Raw genomic sequence first — 25,520 nt, forward strand, 5'->3', positions numbered from 1 at the left:
GATAAGGGGGTCCCCAGGAGCCTGGAACGTTGTGAAAAACGCCAATCACTTGGTTTTTAAAATTTTAAACGTTTAATAATAATAAAATGGTTATAAAAATAGTCACACAATTAGAGTAATCAAATTTAGCGTTAGGACAATTACAAGACAATAAAAAGCAAAAAATTATAGACGTCCAGATGCTCTCGGACACTTAAGCCAAGACGAGCATGCCTTGTGAACGAAGGAATAACCTTAAAAGCAATAGCCTATTGCATATTCATGTATCTCATACATGATGCATAAATTCCTTGCAAATTAGGAACTTTTCTGGATTTTGTCAACTTCTTTCCCTTAATCCTGGTGCTTCCATAAAGATGGAGATGAGATGGAAGAATGTTTGTCTTTTCTGATAAGGAGGTTGTAACTCTATGTGCCCCAAGTCACCGCCATGCCTGTGTGAAGAGTTTATTGATTATCTCATCTCTTGCTTGAGCAAGTAAAAAAATCCTACATCGCAGAGTTTCTATTTTAATATTATGTTGTTACCTAAAACTCTATTTAACACACTACTTAAGAGAATTAATACAGCATAACTTTCTAACATTACACATATAATATCCATTGTAACATTTGTGAAAAGCCAATCATAAAATAAGCATTCTACACAGAAAGTGTTGAAATGATAAAACCAGTCAAAACCCCTTAGGAATTGGAAGGAAAACCAGAGGCAGTGGCAGCTAACACCTCAGAAACCCGTGGCTTTTGCTCCTCTCTTCGACCTGAGAGCTTCCTGGGCAGGGGCGACTCTTCCAATTGCACCAGCGTGGCCATGGCTGGGAAGGGCAGCGAGCAGATGGGTTGAGCTTCTCCTGCTAGCCCCTGAAGTGCCAGCTGTCACTTGTGTGCACTGAGGATTCCGCTTCAGGCTCGGAACTGGCGCAGCTGCTCCTGGGCGCTGCTCGCCCGCGGGCGCAGCGGTGCTGCAGCCGCTGTCCCGCACACAGGGAGGGCTCTGGAGCCTCCCAGGGCACCAAGGAGCGGAGCAGGGAACGTGCCGGGATCTGCTGCAGGACCGTGGGGCTGTGGGGGATCCTTTGGTCTCTTGGATGGGGCAGGGAGGGGGCAAATGGAATCAAGGTGAGACAGGGATCAGGCAGCCCCATGCCAGGCAGCGTTTTCTCCTCTGAGCTGAGCAAGCTGGTGAATCCTGCGGAGCAAATGAGACCCGGGAGCGAGGGAAAGGCTGGCTGGGAAGGAGTCAGATAAGCCCAGTGGGTATTTCCCTTTCCAAGGGGCTCCTGGGGAGACAAAGGAGAAAAGAAGTATTCCCCATCTCATGACATTCCCTTTTTTCCTTCAGTAGCCCTATTGCAGTCACTGCATACAAGAGTTTAGTTGATCCCTTTGATGCCAGGAAGAACCCAGAACTTGAACCTCGCTGGATCCAGCCCTGTCTGCCTATCACCGAGCAGAGGGAAAAGATAAAGAACCTGGGTGGGGGTTGAGCCAAAATGGCATTTTGCCACTTCTGATCTGCTCCCAGCTTTTGCAGCAGGGCAACAACCCCATCGCTGCAAACCACTCCCTTTTGCAAGGCACACGTGGACCTCGCTGGTAGCTCAGGGCTCCTGAAGGAGCTGCTGCAGTTGGCAACTGGAGCTGTTGTTGAACTTTTCACATTGCTTACCCCCCCATCCAAATGCCATCAACTGTCTGAGGAAGGACACAAAAATATTACCCTGGAGAAAGTGGGGCCAAAAGCTTGGAAAAGGATAAAAAGAAATGTCCTGATGATGACAATGACAAAAAAACACTATTTATTTTTGACAGCAAATGAGTACCCACAGCCCCCCAGCCCTCCCAGACTGGCAGGCCGAGTGGGGCCGTTTCCATGGCATGAGGATCTGGCAGCCTGCAGAGAGAAACCAGAGAGCCACAGTCAGTCACAGAAGGCTCCTGTGCCCCTGTCCCACCACGGCCTGTGTCACCCTGATTCTTAAGACTTCTTAAAGCCTTCTGAGTTTACATTCCTTTAGAGAACTTTCCCACACAATTTCTGTAAACAACGTATTGTTTACATTCTTTTATAGGGGTAGAGAACACTTGATATACTAGTAGTTTGTCCAATGTCTTTGGAGAGGTGGCCCATTCACTCTCCAATCCAATGTCACCCTTGAGAAAGTATAAAAGACAGAGTCAGATAATAAACGTTCCTTTTTTACCTTGCAAACAGCAGGTGGTCCGCGTTGTACTTTCACGTGTCCCACAGTGACAGGCCTGTGCCTGGGCCAGGCTCCTGTGTGCTCAGAGCCCAAACCTCCTGACCCATTCTCCGTTTTTAGAGAAGGGCAGAGTGGTAAGCCACATTCCATCTCCTCTGCTGAAGCACAGCCCAGCAGCCTCCTCAGCAGCTGCAAGGGCGGGATGCCCGTGTGCCTGGTTTCCTGGCTCCCCGGCAGACCAGGGGTTAGACGTTGAGTGTCTCCTGGATTGTCCCCGGAAAGAGCCCATCTCTGCACCCAGCTACCTTTTTTCATTTGTAAATTAGGTCTTTCTTTCTCTTCCAGCTGTGGTTTCTCCAGCCCCGGCTGCAGCCACTGGTCATATAAAACTTTAAGAATCTTTTTCTACAAGCACAACTGACTTGATGTATATTTTACATAAGCACAAATTATTCCATAACATATATTACAATGGGGCTGCGGAGATCCCCCTTCAGGTCCATGGGGATGCAGAGATCCCCTGCAGCCCCTGGAGGAGCCGGACTGGAGCTCGGCGATGCCTGAGAGTGTAAGAGAAGGGTGACCTTTTTGTTCGATGTAGCTGCAGATGTTAATTTGTTTCAAGGATATAACGTAAGGAAATTTGTTTTTACAGCGGTAGTAGGCAATAGGCTGTGAATTGCTGATAACACGCATTCCTAAGCTTTTACAGCGGTAGTAGGCAATAGGCTTTGCATTGCTTAACTGATAACACGCATTCCTAAGATAACAAGTATTCTTGAGACTGTGAGAATCCCCAGATCAAAGGACACCTGTGAGGAAGGCAACCAGCCTTCATCCCACGACCATCAGGAGGCAGAAAACGACCACCTAGCAACAGAATGCGACTGCGCAGAAGAAACGAGTGAACTAAGGAGAAAGATAAAAGAGCGTACTGGGGATCACAAGCGCGGCAGTTTGGTGGAGCGGTGGCTCCCCTCTGTCGCCCAGCGCTGCTTTGCTTTCGCTCCCATATACTCTATTAAATGAATTTAAATAAATTCTGTTAGTCGGATCAGATGGCCTCTTGTGCTCACTCATAACAAGAGGAGGCTGTGAGCCCGCGGGCAGAGGGGCCCCGCTGGAGCAGCAAGTCCTGGCAGGACTGAGCCCGTGGTACAGTGACCCACGCTGAAGCACTCGGAGGGGGCTGTGCCCCAGGGGATGGACTCCGCTCCGAGAAGTTCCTGGAGAAGTCTCCGCCGGGAGAGAGCGCAGGGTGCAGCAGGGAACGACTCCTGTCCCTGAGCAGAGGGAGAAGCCCCGGGGGATGAGCTGAGCATGGCCCCATTCCCTGTCTCCTGCCCTGCCGGGGGAGGAGGTGCAGCTGGGAGCAGGGAGGCGTGGGGAAAGCTGCATTCAAGGGTCTGCACTGACTTCTCCTTCTCCTGCTCCGAGTCTTTGGAGTTTTCTGCCAGAAATCTCTCCCCTGCCCCACCCACCCACAGGGCTTCGGGCAGGTTTCCCTTTTTGGGGGAAATCAAAGCCAAGCACTGATGCGCTAACGAGGGGCAGGAGAAGCGAGGCTCCTGGGCTTCCCGCAGAGGCGGAGGCACGGAAGGCGCAGGGCCGGGAAAGCCGTGGCGGGAGGCGCGGAGAAGTTTGTTTGTGTGGGCAGCTCAATCCCGGCTCAGGCCCGGGCCCGTGCCGAGGCTGTTCCTCATCTCCGGCTTTCCCCTCACGCTGCCCGGGGGCGCCGAGAGCGCGGGGCGAGTCGGGGCCGTGCGCAGAGCCCGCCCCGAGCTCGCTGCCATTGGCCGCCGGTGCCGTCAGTCGCGGTTGCGGCGCGCTGATTGGTGGGAGCGGGGCGCGGCGCGCTGATTGGTGGGAGCGGGGCGCGGTGCGGCCCCGGCGGCGGGCTGAGGGCGGCCGTGGCCGCCCAGCGCCGCCATTGGCCGAGCGGCTGTGCGGGCCCGGCAGCGGCGGCAGCGGCCGGAGCGCGGTGAGGCGGCGGCGGCGGAGCTCGGAGGCGGCCCCGGCGCAGGTGGGAGCCGCGCTGGACTCTGCGGGGGCTCGGGGCTGGCTGCGGGCGGAGGGGGCGGCAGGGGGCTCCGGCGGCTCGCCGGTGCCGTGTCCGGCCCGTGCCGGCCCCGGGCTGAGGGCGCTGCGGGAGCGGCTGCCCGCGGTCTCCTTCCCGCCGGGGCCGGGCAGGAGCCGCTGCCGGAGCAGCGCTGGCTCGGCCCGGCTGCTGTGGGTAGGACAGAGGGGCTGCCCCGCGGCCGGGAGCGGGCGGGGAAATTCCCGTCGCCGGAGGTTTGTGTGCCCGGAGGAGAGCGAGGAGTCCTGCAAAAGTGACTTTATTGCCGAGCAGGGGCAGAGGCCGTGGGGCATTTGCCGTGCGCTCTCTGCCGTGCTTGTAGTCCGCAGCCTCCTTTTTATCCTTATTTTCCCGGCCGCATCTCCCTCTGCCTTTGCCCACCGGCTGAGTTCCTTGGAAGGTTCCGACTTCCCGATGCGCCTGCTGCCTCTCCTCGTTAATGTGCACCCTCCTTTTGTATATCAGCCGATATTAATGGCTCTGTTAAGTCTTTGTTCTTCTCCTCGAAGTCCAGCAATGTGGCGGGACTTTGAGCAGCTGTCTGAGTCAATTTGTAACATTTATTGGAACTGAATGTTTCTCCCCTTATCTACAAGTGCCCGGCCCTATCTCCAGGTAGATTCACTCCTTGACTCTGTTTTGTCCTTCCTGGGTCCTCTTTGGTTTTGGGATTATTCTCGGTGCCCTCATTCCCTGTCCTTTTGTAGCCGTTTGTGGGTCAGGAGGCCTGGCTGCCACCTGCATCCCCTGGCTCAGCTGCTGGATGAGCTGCACTGCCAAGGTGTGGAGCATGGTAAAAAGATGAGAGTTGCTGCAGCACAGAAGAGGAGAACAGCATTCGTTTAACCACTGGTGTGCCAGGGAGCCAGGGAACCGTGTCCCATTCCCATCCTTTCCATGCTTGGACCAATACATAAACTGCTCTCCTATTTCTTTTGTTATCTTTTTTAGCAGTTTTCTCTTGTCATCTCTTTGCCAACATCAGTTTGAGTCACTTAGTTTTCCAGAAACTCCTCCTTTTTCTGCTAACAGATACTCTGATCCCATCCCCTGGTGAAATGTTGTGTTCCTCATTTCAGTGGCTTGGTTGGCAGGAAGGTCAGGAGCTGGAGTTGTCTGGTTGGTTCTTATTTGGAGGACAGCTTGTAATGTAATGATGCCATTGAAATGATAAATGGGTTCTCTGTCTCCTGATATGAATTTGTGAGAAATGCCAATCACTTGGTTTTTAAATGTTAGAAGTTTAATAATAGTGAAATGGTTCTAAAAGTAGGAATACAATTAGACTAATTAAAATTTAGAGTTAGGATGATTACAAGACAATAAAAACAAAGACTTACAGATGTCTGGATGCTGTCTTGGGCACTTAAGCCCCAACAAGCATACCTTGTGAATTAAGGAATCACCCCTAAAAAAATACACTGTTGCATATTCATATATCCTTCATGGTTATGCATACACTCTTTTTAAAACAAGAAACTCTGTCTGTTGTATGTCATCTGTTTTTTTTTCATCCCCACGGCATCTTCCAGTCTGAGCATGGCCTGAAGAAATTAGCTTCTTCTAGTAAGAAATCCATAAATTGCTCTTTGGAGAATTTAGGTGTTCCTTGAGCAAATTTAGGTGTTCTCATTCCTTAACCCCCCCCCCCCCCCCACACACACACACACACATGCATATTTTCTCTTTTAACTACTAAAGCTTCATTTTATCTAGAAAGCTACGCTTACCATACTATTAAAATGTTAATACAGCACAAGTTATCAATATAACATAATACATATAGTAACTATCTGCATAGAGCCATATAACATGCATTTTTCACAAAATCATTTTGGTTCCCAGGGGCTGGTCCATGGTGTTGTAGGATTTGTTCTGGTGGCCCTTCATCTTTTCCCCATGTTTGGGCGCTCCCTCAAGCTGGGGCTGTATCAATTGACCATTTTTTTTCTTACTCCTTCATCATATACTTGAATTCCAACTGATTTCCCTGAACTTGTTATAGCAAAACCCCCAGTGCTCTGATACACCCTGTACAGCACAGACAGTGACAGGAGATGTTGGAGTGGGCAGAGAGATGATCCCCCCCTTATTTTAGTGAATTTTTCACAACATTCTCCATTTGCTGTTTCCCTTTGCAGCTTCAGCCATTTCTGTTGCAGAGTCAGAGATCCTCAGCATGGGCTCTGCCTTCAGCTGTGCAGATTCCATCCATGCAAGCAGGCAGAGCTCGGGGTGAGGGGCAGAGGGAATCAGCCAATTCCTGCCCCAGGAAAGAAGAGCCAGGTACATTGTCCCCACTTTGCCCCAGCAGTGTTAATTTGCATTTCTGAAGCTCCTCCTGGGTGCCTGGAATGCAGCTTCTCTTCCACAGCAGCCTTCAGCAGCCACAGTTGTGCCCCCCCCACAACCTGCTGCTATTTTTTTTTTTCCTTCAAATCATCTATTTATTGTTTATGAGTTAAAGGGTCACCTTTAAATCTCATCTAGTTTTGATAATTTTGAAAAACTCTAATCACTTGGTTTTTAAAATTTTAAAAGTTCAATAATAATAAAATGGTTTTAAAAATAATAATACAATTAGAGTTAGGACAATTAGAAGACAAAAAAAGCAAAGAATTACAGACGTCCAGATGCTCTCGGACACTAAGTCAAGAAAAGCTTGACTTGTGAACAAAGGAATCACCCTTAAACCAAGACACTTGTTGCATATTCATACATCCTTCATGGTTATGCATACATCCTATTCTAAACAAGAAACTCTGTTGTATGTCAACTGTTCCCTTTAATCCCCTGGCGTCTTCAAGTCTGAGCAAGGCCTGAAGAAATTAGCTTCTCCTGATCAGAAGCCATAAATTCCTCTCCTTTGGAAGATTTAGGTGTTCTTCGAAGGGAGCATCTCATTCCTAAAAAGAAAACTCCCCCCACATACATAATCTCTATTTTAACATTATGTTGTAACCTAAAACTACACTTAACACAATATGTAAGGGAATTAATACAGCATAACTTTCTAACATGACACATATAATATTCATTGTAACATTTGTGAAAAGCCAATCATAAATATGCATTTTTCACAATCCCACCTCTTACTGCTCAAGCCAAATGATTTATAAAGAATATTTCCTGTCCTCTTGCATTCTTTGGACTCTGTTGGTAATCAAATAAAACATGGGATTAAACAAAGAAGAAATATCAAAACACTTGTAACACATAAAAGGAAGAATCCTAATTTCTTCCACCATCCCATTCTCAATACATTTCCCCACCTGCTAGTTTTTAACGTTTTTTTTCCATTTTTGGACTGATACCTGGGTCATAATTTTTTTCTGATATCCTTTGTTTTTTCCAGGATGACATCCTCATTGCCATCTATTTTCAACAATCTGTACACCCCATTCTTTAGCCAATAAATAGCGTAAAGCCAACCTATTTTAATGCACTGCAGGTGATGTTTGGCTTTGCAGACTCCATATTAATTCCAATGCCTGAGCAGCTTTGTTTATTATCTTCTCTATAACTGCTTGGAGTAATTTAATATGACTCAGGATATAATTTGGGGTTAACACAGAGCTAGACTGCTGTGCTTGTTTTACCTTTTTTTTTTACTGTCTCTTTACTGAATCTTGGACTATATTTCTAAGATCAAATGTAAAACAAATCCATCTCTCTCCTTTTGGACATTCCATGCCCCAAGTATTACTACTTTTCCCTAAGTTCTTTGTAATGTGATAATTTTCCCCCTTTTTCCTGCAGGTACTTAATTTGGATGGGTTATAACAGTGCCTGTTGACATGGGTGTGTGTAACAAAAAGGAACTTTGGTTTCTTTCCATGTGATACTTTCTGTAGCATTTGTGACACGATCTTGCTGCTATCTCAGAAGGGAAAAGACAACAAATGAGAGACAGAAACAGGAATGACAGAGGTCTGGCGTGGCTTATACCCCCACCTCCCCTGCCTGGGGGGCTGCTGCCCACAGCAGGTACGTGTGATCTTCTCGCTGGTGAGAGTACAGTGCTCAATCCAGGCTTGCCCTCTGTTTCCCTTGTCACTCCTTTATTACTCATTTCCAGGCAAATTGTTTTTGACACCTTTTAACTGTGGTTTTCCACCATTCCTCAGGTATCTCTCAGTCCACAGGCATTGATAATCCCCATCTACAAAAGCAATTTATTACTTCAGTTTTTGAGGTCTTTCTGTATAGGGGATTGATTCAGTACTCAATACTTCTTGCCACGAGAACATAGATTTTGTGAACTACAATGCCAATTATTCTCATAATTTAAACATTCACTTATAACCCAGCTGCCATGTCCAATATGGGGATGAATCAAATAAAGTATACAGCATAGTATTAATGGCAATTTCCCTTCTTGCCTGTACAAGTCACAGGCTAAGGCCAGACTATAAGGACTCTTTGACTCAAACACTCCCGATCCTCCTGTTTGAATTGTCAGTGTTCCTCTGCCAAGGAGGTGTCGGAGACGTCTCAGGGCTTATTCAGGCAGGGCTTAGAACCAGTGATGCAAGCTTTGCCTTATTTCTCAGTTAGGTGTTATTCTTTGTACCTGCCTTGGATCATTTGGGTCTTCCCAAACCATTACCACCCAGTCCTGGTTGAAAGTCAATTTGGTATCACCCGGTTTAGATGTGATAGTCCATTCCTCACGTTTCTTCACAAATTCTTTTATTTTGCTGGCATGAATTCACCCTCTTTTCCATGGTTGGGATTGCTGCTTTAGTAGTACCTGGAAAGGACTTCTTAATAACACAGTGTTAAAAGAAAAACAATACTGCATTAACTTTCACCATTAGTTTTGTTCAAAACTTTCTGGGTTTAACTAAAAACTTTTTCTATAGCTGCTTCTTCTTCTTGTATCCAGCTGTGCTAATTGCTGCAGAGGCCAATTCTTCTTCTTGTGAGCTATAATTAGTTAAATAAAAAAAGACTAGCCCAAATTTAACACAAGATGTATCACATCTCTTGGTTTTTTGCTTTTTAGGCAACATCCAACTGTTTTAGTCTTACAGACCCATTCTTCAGAACAAAAGCCTCCTTTCCTTAACAACAAAAATCAGAAGGAAAAAAAAGAAGTCTTGTTTAAAAAAATAAAGCACATTGTGAGAGTCAGCTATCTCTGCTTTGATCTTATCTCTATTGGTGGTCCAGCTCTCCCTCTTTTTCACAGCTTTGCCTTTGACTGTACTTCCTCACTCCCCTCCCCTTGTTGTCACTCTGTCTAGCAGGAATGGGGGAGAACTTACAAATAGCTACGGTATGGGGACTTTGGGTTGTATTTCGCTCTTTCTCTTTCTCTCTCTTTCCCTTTCTCTCTCTTTCTCTTTTTCTCTCTTCTTCTCTCTTCTCCCTTTCTCTCTGTTTCGCCCTCTTTTTCTCTTTTCACATTTCAACATCCACATTCCAATATCAGTCCACTTTCTAACATTAGTCCTACATCCTGGAGAGGTGAGTCTGCCAATCACTTCTCCCTCCTTTTTCAACTTCCTTACAAATTTAATTACTTTTGTTATGTGTGTTCTGCAGGCCTTTAATTCACGGCACCCTCCACCAAGGGCTACCAGCTACCCACAGCTGACAGTGCTAAAACTAAAGACTTATTTTGCTGTCACAATTTTCCATTCACAAGCTTGAAAGGGTTGTAGGAACAAGGTAAACAAAAACTTACTTCTGAAGTGATCTTGCCTGCAATAAAAAAATTAAGGCAATGCTTGTTAGTGCAATATAATTTGCAAAGAAGCCAAGGTTTGATTTGGGAAGGGCATCTGAGGTCACAGAGCATGAGTTTTACAAATCTATAATTTGAAGAGGGAATAGACAAAATGTGGATACAGTGGGGGAGACAGCAAGTAAGGAATTTATCTCTGCAATACTCTCTTTTTGACTGCCAGGAGACACTCTCTGAAGAGGTTCTTACAGTACAAACAATAACTGGATGGGAAGAGGCACTCTTGAATTTAAGCTTTGGTGTCAAAATAGGAAACTGCCCCTGAGCACTGCAGTGCTGGAGCACCCTGCCTGCAAACTCACCAGAGGCAAGCCACTGCTGCCACGCTGCAGGGCTGCCTGCAGCACAGAGGGAATCATGGCCCAGCCCTCCCTGCAGGCCTGGGTAATCCACACAAGGAATCACAATTGCTTCATAGCTCTCTAACTCATTCAAGAAATAGGAAACTGTAGTAAACAGAGATCTCCCTCACCATCTTTTTCATATGTGTGTGTCACACACCCACTGTGATGCTGGAAGTAACAAATTGTTTACATTAGAAGATACTGAAACTTTTTCTTCATCTAGCTTTGTAGTTTCCCTTTTCTATATGTAGCCACCTCCCATTCTGGGAAAAAATGAGCCCTATTTTTTTACAAGTGTTTTGTATGCACAATTTTATTTGCTCTTCTAGATACACTGCAAGTATTTAGCACTTCCAGAAAAACTAGCAAACAAACAAAACAAAAAAAACTAAGAAAGCAAAGCACATTTGGGTACATGAAAAGGGACTGGTTGGAAGGAAAATTGTTTGCTTGACCTACCAAGCAGCTGGTGTTACCTTTAGTTTAACTTTACACACTGAGAAGACTTGATTGAACAGCCTGCATTGACTCAAATTAATAGCAGGTTTTGCTATGTCACAGCTGTAAACTAGTTTTTCAATCCTAGAGTACAGTAAGTTATGTATTTCAAGATAAAAATCACAAAGCAAATTGGAAGAAATTTAGTACTGCATGAGGTGTGCACACAATTAATTTACCTCTAGAAGTCAGTTTATGACTTTCCTCTACTAGGATTGCAGTAGCTGCTATAGCTTGAATACACACTGGCCAGCCTTGGTTTACTGGATCCCACATCTTTGATAAATAAGCCACAGGTCTCTTTACTCCTCCCCACTCTTGAAACAAAACCCTATGAGCTACCCCTTTTTTTTCATTTACATACAAATGAAAGGGTTTTGCTAGTGAAGGTAAGCTTAAAGTTGATATTGGGGCTAGTTTTAACTTCTTTTTTCTTAATTTTTCATTATCCTTTTTGATCCATTTTATATCATCTCCCTCTGTCAATTTTTTTTATTCAAAAATTTTACTGTCTGTGTATATCCTTCAATCCACAATCTATAATATCCCAATAATCTGAGTATCTTTCTGATTTTCCCCTTTGAAGAGGGAGGGGGAAGGGATAGAATCCCTGTGTTTCAGTCAGGGTTGAGCTTCCAACTACCCTTACTAAGCAAGTGTCCAAGATATTTTACCTCTGATTCTACAAATTGCAGCTTCCCTTTTGATACCCTTAATCCTTTTTCCCCAAAAAAATTCAAAAGCTTTATAGTAGCCTCTCTAACTTCAGCTTCAGCTTCCCCAGAAAGTAAAAGATTATCCACATATTGGATAATTTGTATTTCAGGGGGAGTGGGGAAAGTTTGTAGTATTGTTTCTAAAGCTTGTCCAAATAAGTCTGGGGATTCTGTAAGCCCCTGTGGTAGTTTTGTCCATCTTAATTGCTGTTTTCTCCAGTTAGTGGGTCCTTCCATTCAAAAGCAAAGATTACTTGCTCTCCTGGGCTAATGGGCAAGCCCAAAAGGGATCTTTAAGGTCCACTACACTAAACCACTGATGCTGGGGAGGAACTTTACTTAAAAGAGTATAAGGATTTGGTACCACTGGATAGCGGGTCTGAGTTCCTTTGTTAACCTCCCTTAAGTCTTGTACCAGTCTATAGCTCCCATCAGGCTTCTTTACTGGGAGTATTGGGGTATTATGGGGAGACATACAAGGTTCTAATGTCCATCCTTTATTAGTCCTTCTATTACTGGCTTTAAACATTCCTGTCCTTCTAAAGATATAGGATACTGCCGTACACATGGGACAATTTTTTTTCCTCAGTTGTAATCTTTATGGGGTCAATATTTAATCTTCCCCTATTTCCCTCCCCAGCCCAAACTTCCTTGTTAATTCTTCTTCCATCCTCCTGGCCTAGTTTTAAAAGTCTAGCTGTCATCTTCCATTCTTTTGGAACAACCCCTATTCCTAATTTCACTTGTAAATCTCGTCCCAATAAATTGCTACCTGCCCCTGGGACCAAGAAAACATCCCTCATCCAAAATCTAGTTTCTCCCTCTATTACCACATTTTTAATAACGGGTACTGTGGAACTCTCTCCTTTTGCTCCTGTTACTTTTACAGTATCTATGCTTACACTATAATCTTATGGAATATTTAACAGAAAAGTTATTTCTGCCCTTGTGTCTACCACAAACTCCAATTTTTCTTCTTGGGGAACGACTTTTAAAGCTATCATAGGCTTTACATGGTATCTGTCCCCTTAAAAAATAGAGCCTCTGACATCCTTATTCTTCTTCGGTGCCCATCTCTTTACAAATTCTCAGATCTGTTACCCTCTTAGGACAATCTCTCTTATAATGACCTTTGCCCTTACAGTAAAAGTAGACATTCTTACAATATTTCTGAAACTTTGGTTGCACTGGGATTTTATTCTTTCCTGTTCCCCTGTCTCTACCACTATCATATCTAGGAATAGGGCCTGTGGGTTTTTTATTGCTTTCTTGCAATCGTTTCCTCGCATGGTGACTGCCACAATCTTTGCTTTTAGTTTGGCTTTGGCCACAGACTTTCTGAGCTTCCTTTAATGAATCATCTAATAATCTGTCATGCCAATCTTCAATTTTTTCCATTATCTGGCCAAGCACAAAGTTAATCCTTAACAAAGCTTTTTTCACATCAGTCTCAGGATCCACTCTGGAACACTGCCTCCTATTTCTCCCAAGTCTGTCCAACCACTCAGCCGGAGCCTCCCCCATCCCCTGCTGTGCCCCAAAAGTCCCCTCAGCACTTTGCCCTCGAGATGCTGCCCCCCTATTCCCCCGACAATCAAATTTGATACTCATTCATGTGTTTTCTCCCCTCCTCATAATTTTGACCCCACTCAGGAGGCGCGGTTGGCATTTGCCCTCCTCGGGGGGCCCTGTGGATTTTCTTTAGTCCAGACTTTTATGCCTGCAATTCTGATCATTTGCCTTTCTTCTTAAGAAAATAGTATCTTTATTATCGACCACATTTCTTCCCAAATATAAATGTTTGAACCTAAAAATTGGTCTAATTGTTCAGCAGTGCTTATGAGATCCTCCAAAATCCCTTTGATTTCCTTTTTAAAATTCCTGACCCCAGAAGAAGTCAAAGGAGCATTCACAAAGCCGGCTCCACCCCCTCCCATCGGGACCTCTCTTAGTGGAAATAGATCCATTCCTTTAACCCAGTCTCTTTCTATAGCCTTTCTCCCGTGCTGTGAGGAAGAGTCCGGAGAATGTTGCCTCCTAACTGAACTTCCTGTGTTCCTATAAGGGGCGTCCTCCAGACAGAAAGAGTTTCTCGGAGCTGGGGCTGCGGTTCCCGGGGAACGGAGCTCCGGGCAGGAAGGGGCTGAGGGCAGGGCCCAGCGCCCAGCCCTGGTCCTCCAAAGGCGGAGCCCGGGCAGGGTGTGCTGCCGGAGCCGCCGCAGGAGGGGCAGTGCCGGGGGTACCAGCCGGGAGCGAGATCGGCCCGCCCGTGGTTAGGGGCGGCTGGGCCGGTGCTCCCGGCAGAGGCAAAGCAGCAGCGGCGGTGCCCAGCGCAGCCGGGACGGGCAGAGTCGCCGGGGCTGGGGCAGAGGAATCAGCCGCAGGAGGAGCCCCGGGATGGGCCGGGCGGGAGCGCCGAGAGCCCGGCGGGCGGAGCAGCCGGGCGGGCCGGGGCCGGGGCCGGCCGGGCAGCCGCGAGCAGCGGGACGGGGCCGGGCACAGAGGCTGCGGGCGGCGGGGCGGGACCGGGAGCGCTGCGGCGGGGCGGGACCGGCAGAGCGGCCGCTGTGGGCGGTGGACCCACAGCCGGGACGGGAACCGGGGCAGGAGCAGCCGCTGAGAGCAGCGAACCCGCGCCTGGGACGGGAGCGGGGCAGGAGCGGGCGGCGAGCCGGGAGCCGGGACAGGCGCCGGCACCGGGGCAGGCGGGGCCGAAGCGGGCGTGAACAGGGGCGGAGGGGGCAAAACCTGTGAAGGATCCCACTCCTTTTCCTCTTTTCCCCTCTTGTTCCCCTCCCTTTTCTTTCCCTTTGTCTTCTTTTTTACACGTTTTTAGTCCCATTTTCCAAAATCTTACCTAGTCATTCCATGCCTTTGTTTCCCACTTTCTCTAACAACCTGAATTACCACCCTCATTCAACTACACAAAAAGTCCTTTTTCTCACAATATCATTTAACACAATCTCATTCAAAATCATCCACCTTCCTTCAAGGAAATAAAGTAGAGATGAAAATAAACAATCTACATTACATATACTTCCATTCATCTACATTTACTCACCTTTATCTCTCACTCTCACACACATTGACACCCTCAAGCCTGTTCATTCATACTTCTTGACTTCACAATAGTGTTATATGTACTTTTCATTTGCTCACGCTCACTCTTATTTTTTACTCACTCTCACGTTCAACAACAAGGTACCTTTTACTTTCAAACAATTTATATTGCATATCTACATATCTACATTTATTCTGAGTGCTCTTGGACTGTAACCCTTATCCATCAACCCAGCAGGTTTCATCCTGGATGTCTATTAATCCTAGATGTCCGGTGATTCTGCAGAATTTTAACACACCTATTACACTTTTAGGTGTTACTGGCCAGTTCCGGTGTTCTTGGATATCCCTCAATCCAGCCACAACCCCAGATTCTCTTGGATATCCTTCGATCCGGCAACCCTGAGTGCTCTTAGGATGTTAATCCCTCAACCCAGCAACCCTGAGTGCTCTCAGGATATTAATCCCTAAACTGAGCAAATTAATGACCCTCCAAGGAAGACCGTCTCTTTTTTACCCTTTTATTTTTTTAAAATTTTCTATCCCCCCCCACCAAGGTGTCCCACTTCTTCCCAGAGACCCAGTCCCAGTTTCCCCAGGGGGGTTTCTCTCACTCTTGTTTTCACATGCCTCGTCTCTTTACTGGCCGCTTTTCTCGCGAAAAAGACGGAAAGGCAGCATGGGAGACTCCGCTCTCATTTGGCAAGTCTGGGATAACCAGCTCACCTCTCATTCACGCGCATTCATTCCCCCCTTATCCACCCCATCCCAACAAATACTCACCTATCCTCTTTCCTTAGGTCTTTGTTCTTCATGTACACATTAATCTTAGGGACTAATTACCGTGGTTTTAGGGAATCCTTTCCCTTTTCTTTGTTTTATTGTCTCCTTTTGTCCCTGGATCAAAACCTGTGTCTGTCTGTCAGTCACACACCAGGGGAACAGAGCGAAGCTGCCCAACCAGGGCAGGATGCGTCTTTTCACTGAGTCTCCTAAGGCACCGGCAGAGAGGTGTTAGCAACAATCCTCTGCTACCAAAATTGTGAAAAACGCCAATCACTTGGTTATTAAAATTTTAAAAGTTTAATAGTAATAAAATGGTTATAAAAATAATAATACAATTAGAGTAATAAAGTTTAGATTTAGGACAATTACAAGACAATAAAAAGCAAAGAATTATGGACATCCGGATGCTCTCGGACACTAAGTCAAGAAAAGCATGACTTGTGAACAAAGGAATCACCCTTAAACCAATACACTTGTTGCATATTCATACATCCTTCATGGATATGCATACATTCTGTTCTAAACAAGAAACTCTGTTGTATGTCAACTGTTCCCTTTAATCCCCGGGCATCTTCAAGTCTGAGCAAGGCCTGAAGAAATTAGCTTCTCCTGATCAGAAGCCATAAATTCCTCTCCTTTGGAAGATTTAGGTGTTCTTCGAAGGGAGCATCTCATTCCTAAAAAGAAAACTCCCCCCACATACATAATCTCTATTTTAACATTATGTTGTAACCTAAAACTACACTTAACACAATACGTAAGGGAATTAATACAGTATAACTTTCTAACATGACACATATAATATTCATTGTAACATTTGCAAAAAGCCAATCATAAATACACATTCTTCACAAAAATGCAGCCTAAAGGTGAGTATTAAAAAGCCAGGACCAAAATTTTGGTATCTCTAAGAGCTATGCACAAGCATACACAAAAAAATTCCAAGGGAATTCAGTTGTTTCTACTTCTCTTCAAAGTAAAAACTCATTCTCACATCCCTGACCCAAACCTAACTGGCAACATAGAAATAGGAGTAATACAAAAAATACTCCAAGGCTCTAAACTTTGCACTGAAACTGCAGGAAAAAGAAAAACTCCACCAATATGTTTAGTGTTAGAGTCAAGGCATTCCTTGATTCTGGCCAGGATGTGCAACAGAAATCATTCCATCCCCACATAGCCCAGGTGGGCAGAGAAAATCGTTGCATTACACATGGGTTTTAGTTGATTTTTCCCAAACTTGATACAGTCTGAACGACTCTAAATCCACTGGTTTAATGTTCTGTAGTTTCCAGTTGTGCAGTTTTTAGTATTTGGTTTCCTATTGGGCCTGGATTTCTTTGCTTGTGCTGTTAATGAGGTGGGAAGTGCTGGATTTCCTTCTCAGCCTTTTGCAGACCAGGTGTCTGCAGCCCTGCCAGGGGCAGTGTCTGGGGTAGGTGTTGGTTGCTGTTTGCTGCTGGGGTTGATGTTTTGCTGCTGGTCGTTATCTTTGTGGGTCTCTTTTGGGCCATTCCCAGTGTGTTGAGATGTTAAACTCATCTCCACTGAGTGGTGTAACATCCCTTAACAAAACCTTTAACATTTCTTTCCCCAAGGCCAAGGCAAAGCAAGCCTGAGTAGAGAAATCAAAGGTTAACAATGTTCAAGTCTATGAGCTGGTCTATTTTCCATGGATGCAGTGCCAGGCAGGGCAGTGTGTGAGTGTGAGTGAGAGCCAGAGTGGAATTGTCCCGGTGTCTCCCCAGCAGCTGTGGCAGTGCAGGCCCAGAGAGCACTGAAGCTGCAGCAGTGTCAGCAAGGGCTGGCCCCGGTGGCTGGAGCTGCCCAAGGAGGGTGGCCAGGCCAAGGATTTCAGCAGAGGATGTGTGGGGCAGGCCCAGGGCCTTGCCCCGCTGTGGAGCCCTGGCTGCTGCTGCGCTGTCTTCAGTGCAGGCTCAGGGGGGCCTCCCATCCTCCTGCTGCAGGCGGGAAGTGCAAATCTCCGGGGCTGCAGAGACCTGGAGCCCAGGCTGAGGGGTCCCCCCGTGTTCAGCTGTGCTGGCGGCTGTTTCTGGCCTCGGGGCCCCTTGGCATGGGCCACGCCACTTGGCCACCAGTGGTGCTGCTTTGCACTCCTTAGGCAGAGCCCATGTCCTGCTTGGATGTTGGCAACAGCAAAGTGCCAAGGCAGGCTCTGTGCCAGCCCAGCTTCCTGGGGGAGAGATTGCACCAGAGACAGGATTCTGGCCACAGACTGCTTTAAATGTGCATCCCTTATCTCCACCCTGCACTAGGTTCAGAATTACCAGGTAAGGATTCCTGAGATCAATTGCAAGGGAAAATAATTGAATATCTGCCCTAGGTCTGGCTCTTCTTCTTGCCCAAGCCAGTGGCAAAAGCCGTACCCATGGCATCTTGGTTTCTATCCCCAGCTTCCAAAGGTGTTTATTTCAATTCCCCATTCATTCTTTGTACCCAGCCTGAGCTGTGGGGGATGCCAGGGGTTCTGGAGGTCCCATTGTATTCCTAAAGCTGCCATAACCCCCTGGAGGATCTTTCCTGTAAAATGAGTTCTGCTCTCCGAGTCTGTTGCTTCCACAATCCCTTTTGTTGGAATTATGTCTTTTAGAAATACCTTAATAAGTGATCCAGTGGTTGCTGAGCAGTAAGAATTGATTTTTCCCCCCTGTTAGGTGAGATGGTGTCACCAGAAGATATTGAAGCCTTCCTGCTCAGGGCATTTCAGTGCCAGGCTCTTACAAGCACACACAGCTGTGCTGGTTGAGCTGACCATGGGGGGTAACCTGTGCTTTGTCTGATTCCCTTTCCTCAATAACAGCGTGTGTTGGAACTCTTTTCACTTCTGCTGCCCTTGAAGAGCCATCCAGAAACACATTTTCTGCCTCAGGCCAGGCAATGTCTCCTGAATCTCCCCCAGGCTGGGTCTGGAGCTGTGTCACTTGAATGCAGTGCTGGGTTTCTTCCCAGCCCCTCTGTGGGCTGTTCAAACAGGAGGCTGGGTTAAACCCTTCCCGTGTGCTCAGTTCTGAATCCTCCTGTGCCACTGAACAAGTTTCACACTGTAATAACCGAGCACTGCTCATCCATTGCGAGGCTCCTTTGGAGATCAAAGCTTGAACTTGATGGCAGACTGGAACAGTTGGAGATCCTGTTGTCATCAGGTTTTGGGCCTTGGTTCCCGTGGAAGTTGTGGCTGCACAATTCTGCAGCCAATGAGGCCACTGTGGCCACTGGGTGAAACATTTTGGCCCAAGAATTCCTTTGGCATGGCCCTGTTGAACATTCACCTACAATTCCAATTTCTTTTGTGAGTCTGAAGAGCCAGAGCTGAGGCATCAATATTTTTGGGTTTTCATTTTCTCAAGTTTTGCTCTCTTTCTCCTTTCCATAACACGTCATGGAGGCTGTCTGGGGTCAAAAAGTCCTACAATGTTCTGGCTGGAACAGAGAATCCTCAATCCAGGCTGTGTAATTCCCTGTTAATCCTCAAAATTGTCTCAGCTCCTTTTTGGTCCTGGGAAATGTTACTTCTGAGATTGCCCAGACCCTCTCTGGATCAATGCACCTGGAATCTTCAGTCCCAGTATTTCCGAAATATTTAATATTTTTCTCCACCATTTGCCTGTGGGTTTTTTTTTTGTTTTGTTTTGTTTTGTTTTGTTTTGTTTTTTTTTTGTTTTGTTTTTTTTTTTTTCCCAATACTCAAAAGATATGTTTAGCCAGGAAATTCAGCCATTTCATAGAGGCTTTGTCTACCACTTGTTCTTGTCCTCATTGGAGCCATCTGATTCCCTGACTGGCAGGATAGGAGTGCTGTAGGGAGACATCCCTGGCTCCAAAAGCCCTGCCTTTAGCAGGATCCATACCAGGCTGTGAGCCCTTCCTTCCCTCCCCTGGAACAGGGTGTTGCTTTTAGACACCACTTGTCCTGGTTGCTTCCAAGTAATTTCAAGAGGCTCTACATAAAATTTTCCTCTGGGGCTGTCCACACCTCTGGGTTCTCTTCAGCACAGGCCTTGCCAGACATTTGACACAAAGGTACAGCAGCAATAGCCTGTGTATCACCTTTTACAATATTACAATGCCACCATCAAATTCCTTCCTAGTTAATTACAATCAGAGTAGGAAGAAAAAGAAATTAGTTTATTTCAAACCTATCCCCACAGCTCCTAATAGCAATTGAACAAATGATTGATACCAGTTCAGCTTTCCCATTTATTCCCTTAATAATGAAAACATTCCTTTACAATTTTCCCCCGTTAGGTGTAAGATTCAGGGTGGATGGAGAGGCCCCTGTGTCCATCAGGAGAGGCCTCCTCTGGATGCAGGCCCAGCCTGAATGTTCTCCAGGGCTCCAGTGTGGTGGGTCCCCAGTGGGATGGGAGCTCAGAGAGCCCTGACAATCCATGTCCATGCAGGGGTGGACTTGCTCCTGCTGAGGGTGCTGCTGTCTGTGCTTGCAGTGTCCTTGTGGGCTGCAGCTGGAGCCCTGACTCCTTCCCAGGGGCTGTTTGGGTGGGCTCTGCCCTGGCCAGGAGGGCAATGCCTCTGCCAGGCGCTTGTGGCCGACCCCGTCATGCCCTGGGTACTGGGGCCCCCTTGGGCCCTGGGGTTGATCCCTCAGGGGCTGAGGGAACTCTGCCATGGCCTTTGCCTTCAGCTTGGCCTTTTGCTCATCCCTTCTTGCCTTCAGCTGCTGTGCCCTTGTGCCCAAGTGCTGCAGGGCTTCTTGTGCCACTCCTGCAGCCCCGGTCACTGCCTGTGGGTGCTCATCCTGTGAGAGCTGCTGAGCTTTCTGCAAAACCTTTCCTTTCTGCAGGGAACCAAAGCAAATCCTGAACAGCAAATCCTGATCCTTCCATGTGCACTCTGCATTTCCCAGCTGTTCCTTTGTTTTCCCCCTTGTGCTCAGGGTCCCTGCCCAGCCCGTGTGGCAGAGCCGGTGCCTGTCCTGCCGCAGTGTCCAAAGGCGGCCCCCCCGGCGGGCAGGGCCGGCAGCTCCCCGGGGCCGGGCAGCGGCCGGGGCGTCCCGCAGCCTCCTGGGGGCCGGGGGCCACTGCCGGCCCTGCCCGGGGCTGGTGGGGTCAGGCAGCGCCCGGCGCTGAGCCCCGGCTGCCCCACAGCCCCGGCCCGGCCCCGCAGCTCCCCACAGGCCCCAGCCCGTGCTCCCGGTGCCGCACCTCTGCGCCCGGTGCTGCCGCTGCCACCACAGAGAAACCCCTGGCATCCTGACCTCCTGCTTTTCGTCTCCTGGAAACCGGGGATGGAAGTATCTGGATCAGCTGGCAAATGTGAGGATAAGACCCTGCTGGAAAACATCCCAATCCAGAGTATTTTCTGTTCCTCCTCTTTGCCATCATCCATTTTCTTACCACATAGATTCTTCCTGCTGCTTCTTGCCTGAACTATATTCCTGCACACTCCCCTTCACCTGATCACTTCCCAGCACACCAACACCATCCATCCCCTGTTGTCCAAATCCCTTCTCCACTTCCCTTATTGCCCCCCTGGGTGTCCATGTCCTTAATTACCTCTGGGGGAATGTGCAAACTACCTCAACATTCTCCCAGGGGACCCTTCAGAGACATTTTGGGATCATCATCCCTTTGGCCAGGACCCCTCCCTGGCTTTCCCTTTTCTCCCCTCCATGGGTGCCCTGCCATGTTCACTCCCCGAGGATCCCAGGGCACTCACTGAAGAGATTTTCAGTGCTCTCTCCCTGCTGACTCTTCACAGACACCCCTGATGTGTCACTGGTCTGTCTCCTGGTCACTCCTGGGTCCCCAATCAATCCCCGGTGCCGCTGCCAGCCAAGAGAGCCGATCACCCAAAGTGGGTGAGGCACCTTCAGCTGCACTCCCTGCCCGCCGCCCTGGAGAGTGGAAGGAATTCGGGATGAGCCCCAGGGTGTGTGGGAAATTTGACATTGCCAGAGGATTCTGTCCATAAAGCAGACAGAGGAATCCTGTAAAATAATTTCATTACTAATAAAAGGGAGAGGCCATGGGACATTCCCCATCGGCTCTCTCTAAGTATTAGAGGACAGAGCCTCCTTTTCATCCTAATTTTCCCGGCTGCATCTCCCTTTCCCTTTCTGTGTTGGCTGAAGTACTTGAGAGCTACAGACTTCCCAATCCACCTACTGTATACCCCCATTAATATGCACCCCACTATTGTACAGCAGATGATATTCATGGCTCTGTTAAGGCTTTGTTTTTCTTCTGGAAGTTCATTAATTGAGCAGGACCTTGTCTGAGGAGCAGTCTGTGTCATCAGTTAATAACATTTTCTGAAACTGATGGTGTCTCCTGTCACTTCCTTATGTACAGATCACTGGCCCTATCTCTGAGCAGATTCAGAGCATTTGTTTGTAAAGACACTTTCCTGTTGTTCCTTCCATGGGGTCCCCCGTTTGTGGGACATCCCCCCTGGAGCAGGGTGTCCCCTCTGTGCTGCAGCCCCAGGGCTCAGGCCGAGCTCAGCCAATCAGAGCCCGCGGCGCTGATGACTCACCAGTTGCCAGGCAGACTCGCAGCTCCCCGCGTTCCCCACCTGGACCCACCTGCGCCCCCCCCTCGGCCCCATGGCCCCGCGAGGGGAATTTGGGGAGGTGGGAGTGGGGCAGCGCCAAGGCCGGGCCCCCCCGCGCTGTCCTGGCGGGAGCGGCTGCAGTGGGGACCGAGTGCGGGCGGGAGCGGCCGAGAGCCCAGCGCTGCCCCAGCCCGACCTGCCCCAGCTCCATCCCTGCCCCTGCGCTGGGATGCTGTGGGTGTGGGGGGAAGAGGGAGCCGGCAGTGGGTGCTGGGCCTGGGGGCAGGGGGAGAAGGGAAGGAGAAGCAGGCTTGAGGAACAGAATGGTCAAAGGATGCAAGTGGCAGGAAAGGGTGGGATTGTGCAGGAGGAGGAATAGGAGGAGGAAGAGGAGTGTGAGGAAGAGTAGATACACAAGAGGAGGAGGAGGAGGAGCAGAAAGAGGAAGCAGCAGAAGGTTCCACCACTCCTTATAGTTGCAGCCTCCCCCCAGCCCCAGGAGCGCTGCTCCCCCCACATGCAGCAGGTGACTATGGAAATGGATCCATGATCTTCACGAGGTGAATCTTGGTGTTTCTGAGCCTAATCTGTGTCTTGAAGTTTGTGGGATTTTTGAGCTGAAGCTTCGTGTTGTGGATGTTCTTACAGACACAAGATTCCCAATGACTTCCTGAGATGAACTTGGGTAAGGAGGAGCCTCCAGTCCAAGGGTCTCCCCTCTTGTTTTTCCCTCAAACCAGGATTTGTCATTGCCAGGGCGTGGCTGGATGGAGGAGGAGGAAAAGCCCCGGAGATGCTGCAGGAGGAGGAGCTGCAAACCCAGCCCAGGGAGCTGCAGGGAGGAAGGAGCCCCCTGAGCCAGGAAGGCGGGCGGAGATCCAGCTGGAGCTTGGAGCTGGTGGAGAAGCCTCATGGCAGGGAGAAGCCCCACAAGTGCTTGGAATGTGGGAAGGGTTTCAGCTGGAGCTCCAGCCTGATCCGGCACCAGAGGATCCACACTGGGGAGAGGCCCTACGAGTGTGGGAAGTGTGGGAAGAGTTTCAGAGCCAGCTCGGACCTGATCGGGCACCAGGTGATCCACACTGGGGAACGGCCCTATGAGTGCTTGGAATGTGGGAAGAGCTTTGGGTGGAGCTCACACCTGATCCGACACCAGCGGATCCACACTGGGGAGAGGCCCTACGCGTGTCCCCAGTGTGGGAAGAGGTTTCAGACCAGCACCCATCTCCTCCTACATGAGCGGATTCACACAGAGGAGAGGCCCTACCGCTGCCCCGACTGCAGGAAGGGCTTCAACCGCAACTCCAGCCTCACCGTGCACCGGCGCATCCACACTGGGGAGAGGCCCTACGAGTGTGGGAAGTGTGGGAAGAGCTTCTCCATGAGCTCAACCTTGGCCAAACACCAACGGAGGCACCAGTAAGGGAAGCCCTGTGAGTGCCCCAAGTGAGGGAAGAGGGCTAGGGAAGAGCTTGGAGTGAGGGGAGAGGGCTAGGGAAGAGCTTGGAGTGAGGGAAGAGAGTGAGGGAAGAGCTTCGTGCCCTCCTGCAGCTCCATCCCCCATGGGAGGATCCGGGCTGGATGATCCCCAGTGACCCCCGTTGGGCAGAGCCCTGGTGTCCCCGTTGGGCAGAGCCCTGGTGTCCCCGCATGAGGAATAAAACAGAGAGAAAAGCAATGGAGCTGATAAAGAGGCCCGATATCTGAGGCCTGACTGAGCAGAAACTGTGGGAGACACAGACACAGTTTAAGGCTCCCTGGGCAAGAAGAGGGGACAGTGGAGGGTGGCTGGGGTGTGACAGAGGGGATGAGGGGGTGACAAAGGGACAGAGAGGACATCAGAGCCCTCCAGGGAGGGGACAAAGGGAACCCTGGGAGGACACAGGGGCTACCACAGGAGGCCACAAGTGCCACCAGGTCCCTGACACCTCCCCGTCCCCTCCCCAGGCATCCCCCTACCAGCTGGAGTCACTGGTGAATGTGGTGGCCACCCTGGGTGAAGTGGCAGCCACCGTGACGAGGTTACAGAGGGACGAGCAGCAGCTCATGTCCCCAGAGTCCCTGCACGGGAACCTGAGGAACTTCACCTGGAGTCTCCATGAGACCCTGGAGCAGGGCGATGTCGCCTCCCTGGGCCACCGTAGTGTCCCCTCCCTGGGCCAGGCCCTGGCCATGCTTGGGGCCACCCCAGGGGCCACCTGGGCCGATGTGAGAGCTGCGGCCTGGGCCTGGCAGGAGTTGGTGGTCAGGCTCGAGGACAGCCGGGCCCTGCTGGCCTGGGATGTCACCGAGCTCCGTGACACCCGCTGGGACGCGGCCATCGCTGCCATCCGGGCCGGGGACCTGCAGAACATGGCCACCCGCAGGAGGACAGCTGGGAGCAGCCTGGTGGCCACAGCCCAGCAGCTGAAGGTGGCCCTGGGCAGGGAAAAGAGGGCCTCGGCAGGGCCACCCACAAGGCCCAAATGGCTGCGGCCACCAACGAGGCCGTGGGAGAGGCCGTGGTGGCCAGCAGCCAAGCCATGGTGGCCACCAGAAGGGAACATTGGGCACAGGTGGCCCTGGGGCCGCTGGAGCGCTTGGTGGAAGAGTGTGAAGGAGGCAGGTGGTTCCCCGAGGAGCTGCAGCGCCGGCTCAGGGACATCGAGGCCATCCTGGAGGGGACAAAGAAGGCATCCCCCAATGTCCCTGAGGCCTTGGTGGCCGAAGTGGCCGGGTTTGGGCAGCCGTGGGATGCCAGTGCCTGCCTGGGCAAGGATCACCTGCTGGGGACACTTGGGGACATCCAGGACCTCCTCTTGAGTCCCTGTGGTGGCTCCTGCGGCCCCGGTGGCCCCAGCAGGCGCGCCCTGGCCCAGCGGTGCCAAAAAGCCGTGGAGGATCTCCCCAGTCTGCTGCAGCGATGGCACCGCTCTGATGCCATCAGGGACAGTGACATCCTGGTGGACAGCGCTGGCGTCACCAGTCCCCTCCTCGCATGGGATTTGAGACCAATTTGGAGAATTTTCTGGGAATTTTCATGGGCATTGTCCCACATGCTGATGGGAGTTTCTGGGATGACGTTACCAGCCGCACCTGGGGCCATTGTGAGAGCACTCAGAAGGCTTTTGCATTCCCCTGCTGCCTTTTGCATTTTTCTGCTTTTTCTGTTGGGTTTGGCATTTCTCTGTTGCCTTTTGCAGGTTCCTATTGAACCCCAGCATTTTGCTGAGGTGCTCATACTGATATTGATTATTGATAATTCCTTGCAGCTGCTCGCTGGCACAATAAAATCTCAGAGTTTGCATGGACAAGTCCAAGGCAGTGTGAGCTTTCTGCCAGGATTTGGAAATCCTTTACGAATCCAATTCTCACATCCCTGGGCCCCCCCGGTCCCGGCGCTGTTCCCGGGGGTCCCGCGGCTCTGGGGGTCAAAGGGGAGGGGGCGGAACCCCCATGATGGGTGGGGGGCACAAAGGGGGGTCCGGGCCCGGTGCTCGGGGGGGTCGGGGGCACTGAAGGGGTGCGGGTGCGGTTTTTGGGGGGTCCCGGTGCTCGGTGAGGGGGGTC

At 49.5% G+C, this 25,520-nt stretch overlaps 1 protein-coding gene and 1 long non-coding RNA gene across 2 annotated transcripts in view; both read left to right on the top strand.

Moving 5' to 3' along the window:
• The first annotated feature begins 4,139 nt into the window (after window positions 1-4,139).
• Window positions 4,140-25,520, top strand: part of LOC110484434 (uncharacterized) — a 31,391-nt gene continuing 10,010 nt past the window's right edge. Inside the window, exons 1-2 of the mRNA XM_085562727.1 lie at window positions 4,140-4,227; window positions 22,712-23,390. Coding sequence (XP_085418853.1) covers window positions 22,765-23,390 — 626 coding nt within the window. The 5' untranslated portion in view covers window positions 4,140-4,227; window positions 22,712-22,764. The remainder of the gene's footprint in view (window positions 4,228-22,711; window positions 23,391-25,520) is intronic.
• Window positions 4,237-9,348, top strand: LOC146765078 (uncharacterized). The gene is made up of 2 exons (XR_014950308.1): window positions 4,237-8,268; window positions 9,290-9,348. It is a non-coding gene; the product is annotated as an uncharacterized LOC146765078 (long non-coding RNA).

Source organism: Lonchura striata, chromosome 28 (genome assembly GCF_050655825.1).
Source record: "Lonchura striata isolate lonStrDom1 chromosome 28, ASM5065582v1, whole genome shotgun sequence".
NCBI lineage: Eukaryota > Metazoa > Chordata > Aves > Passeriformes > Estrildidae > Lonchura > Lonchura striata.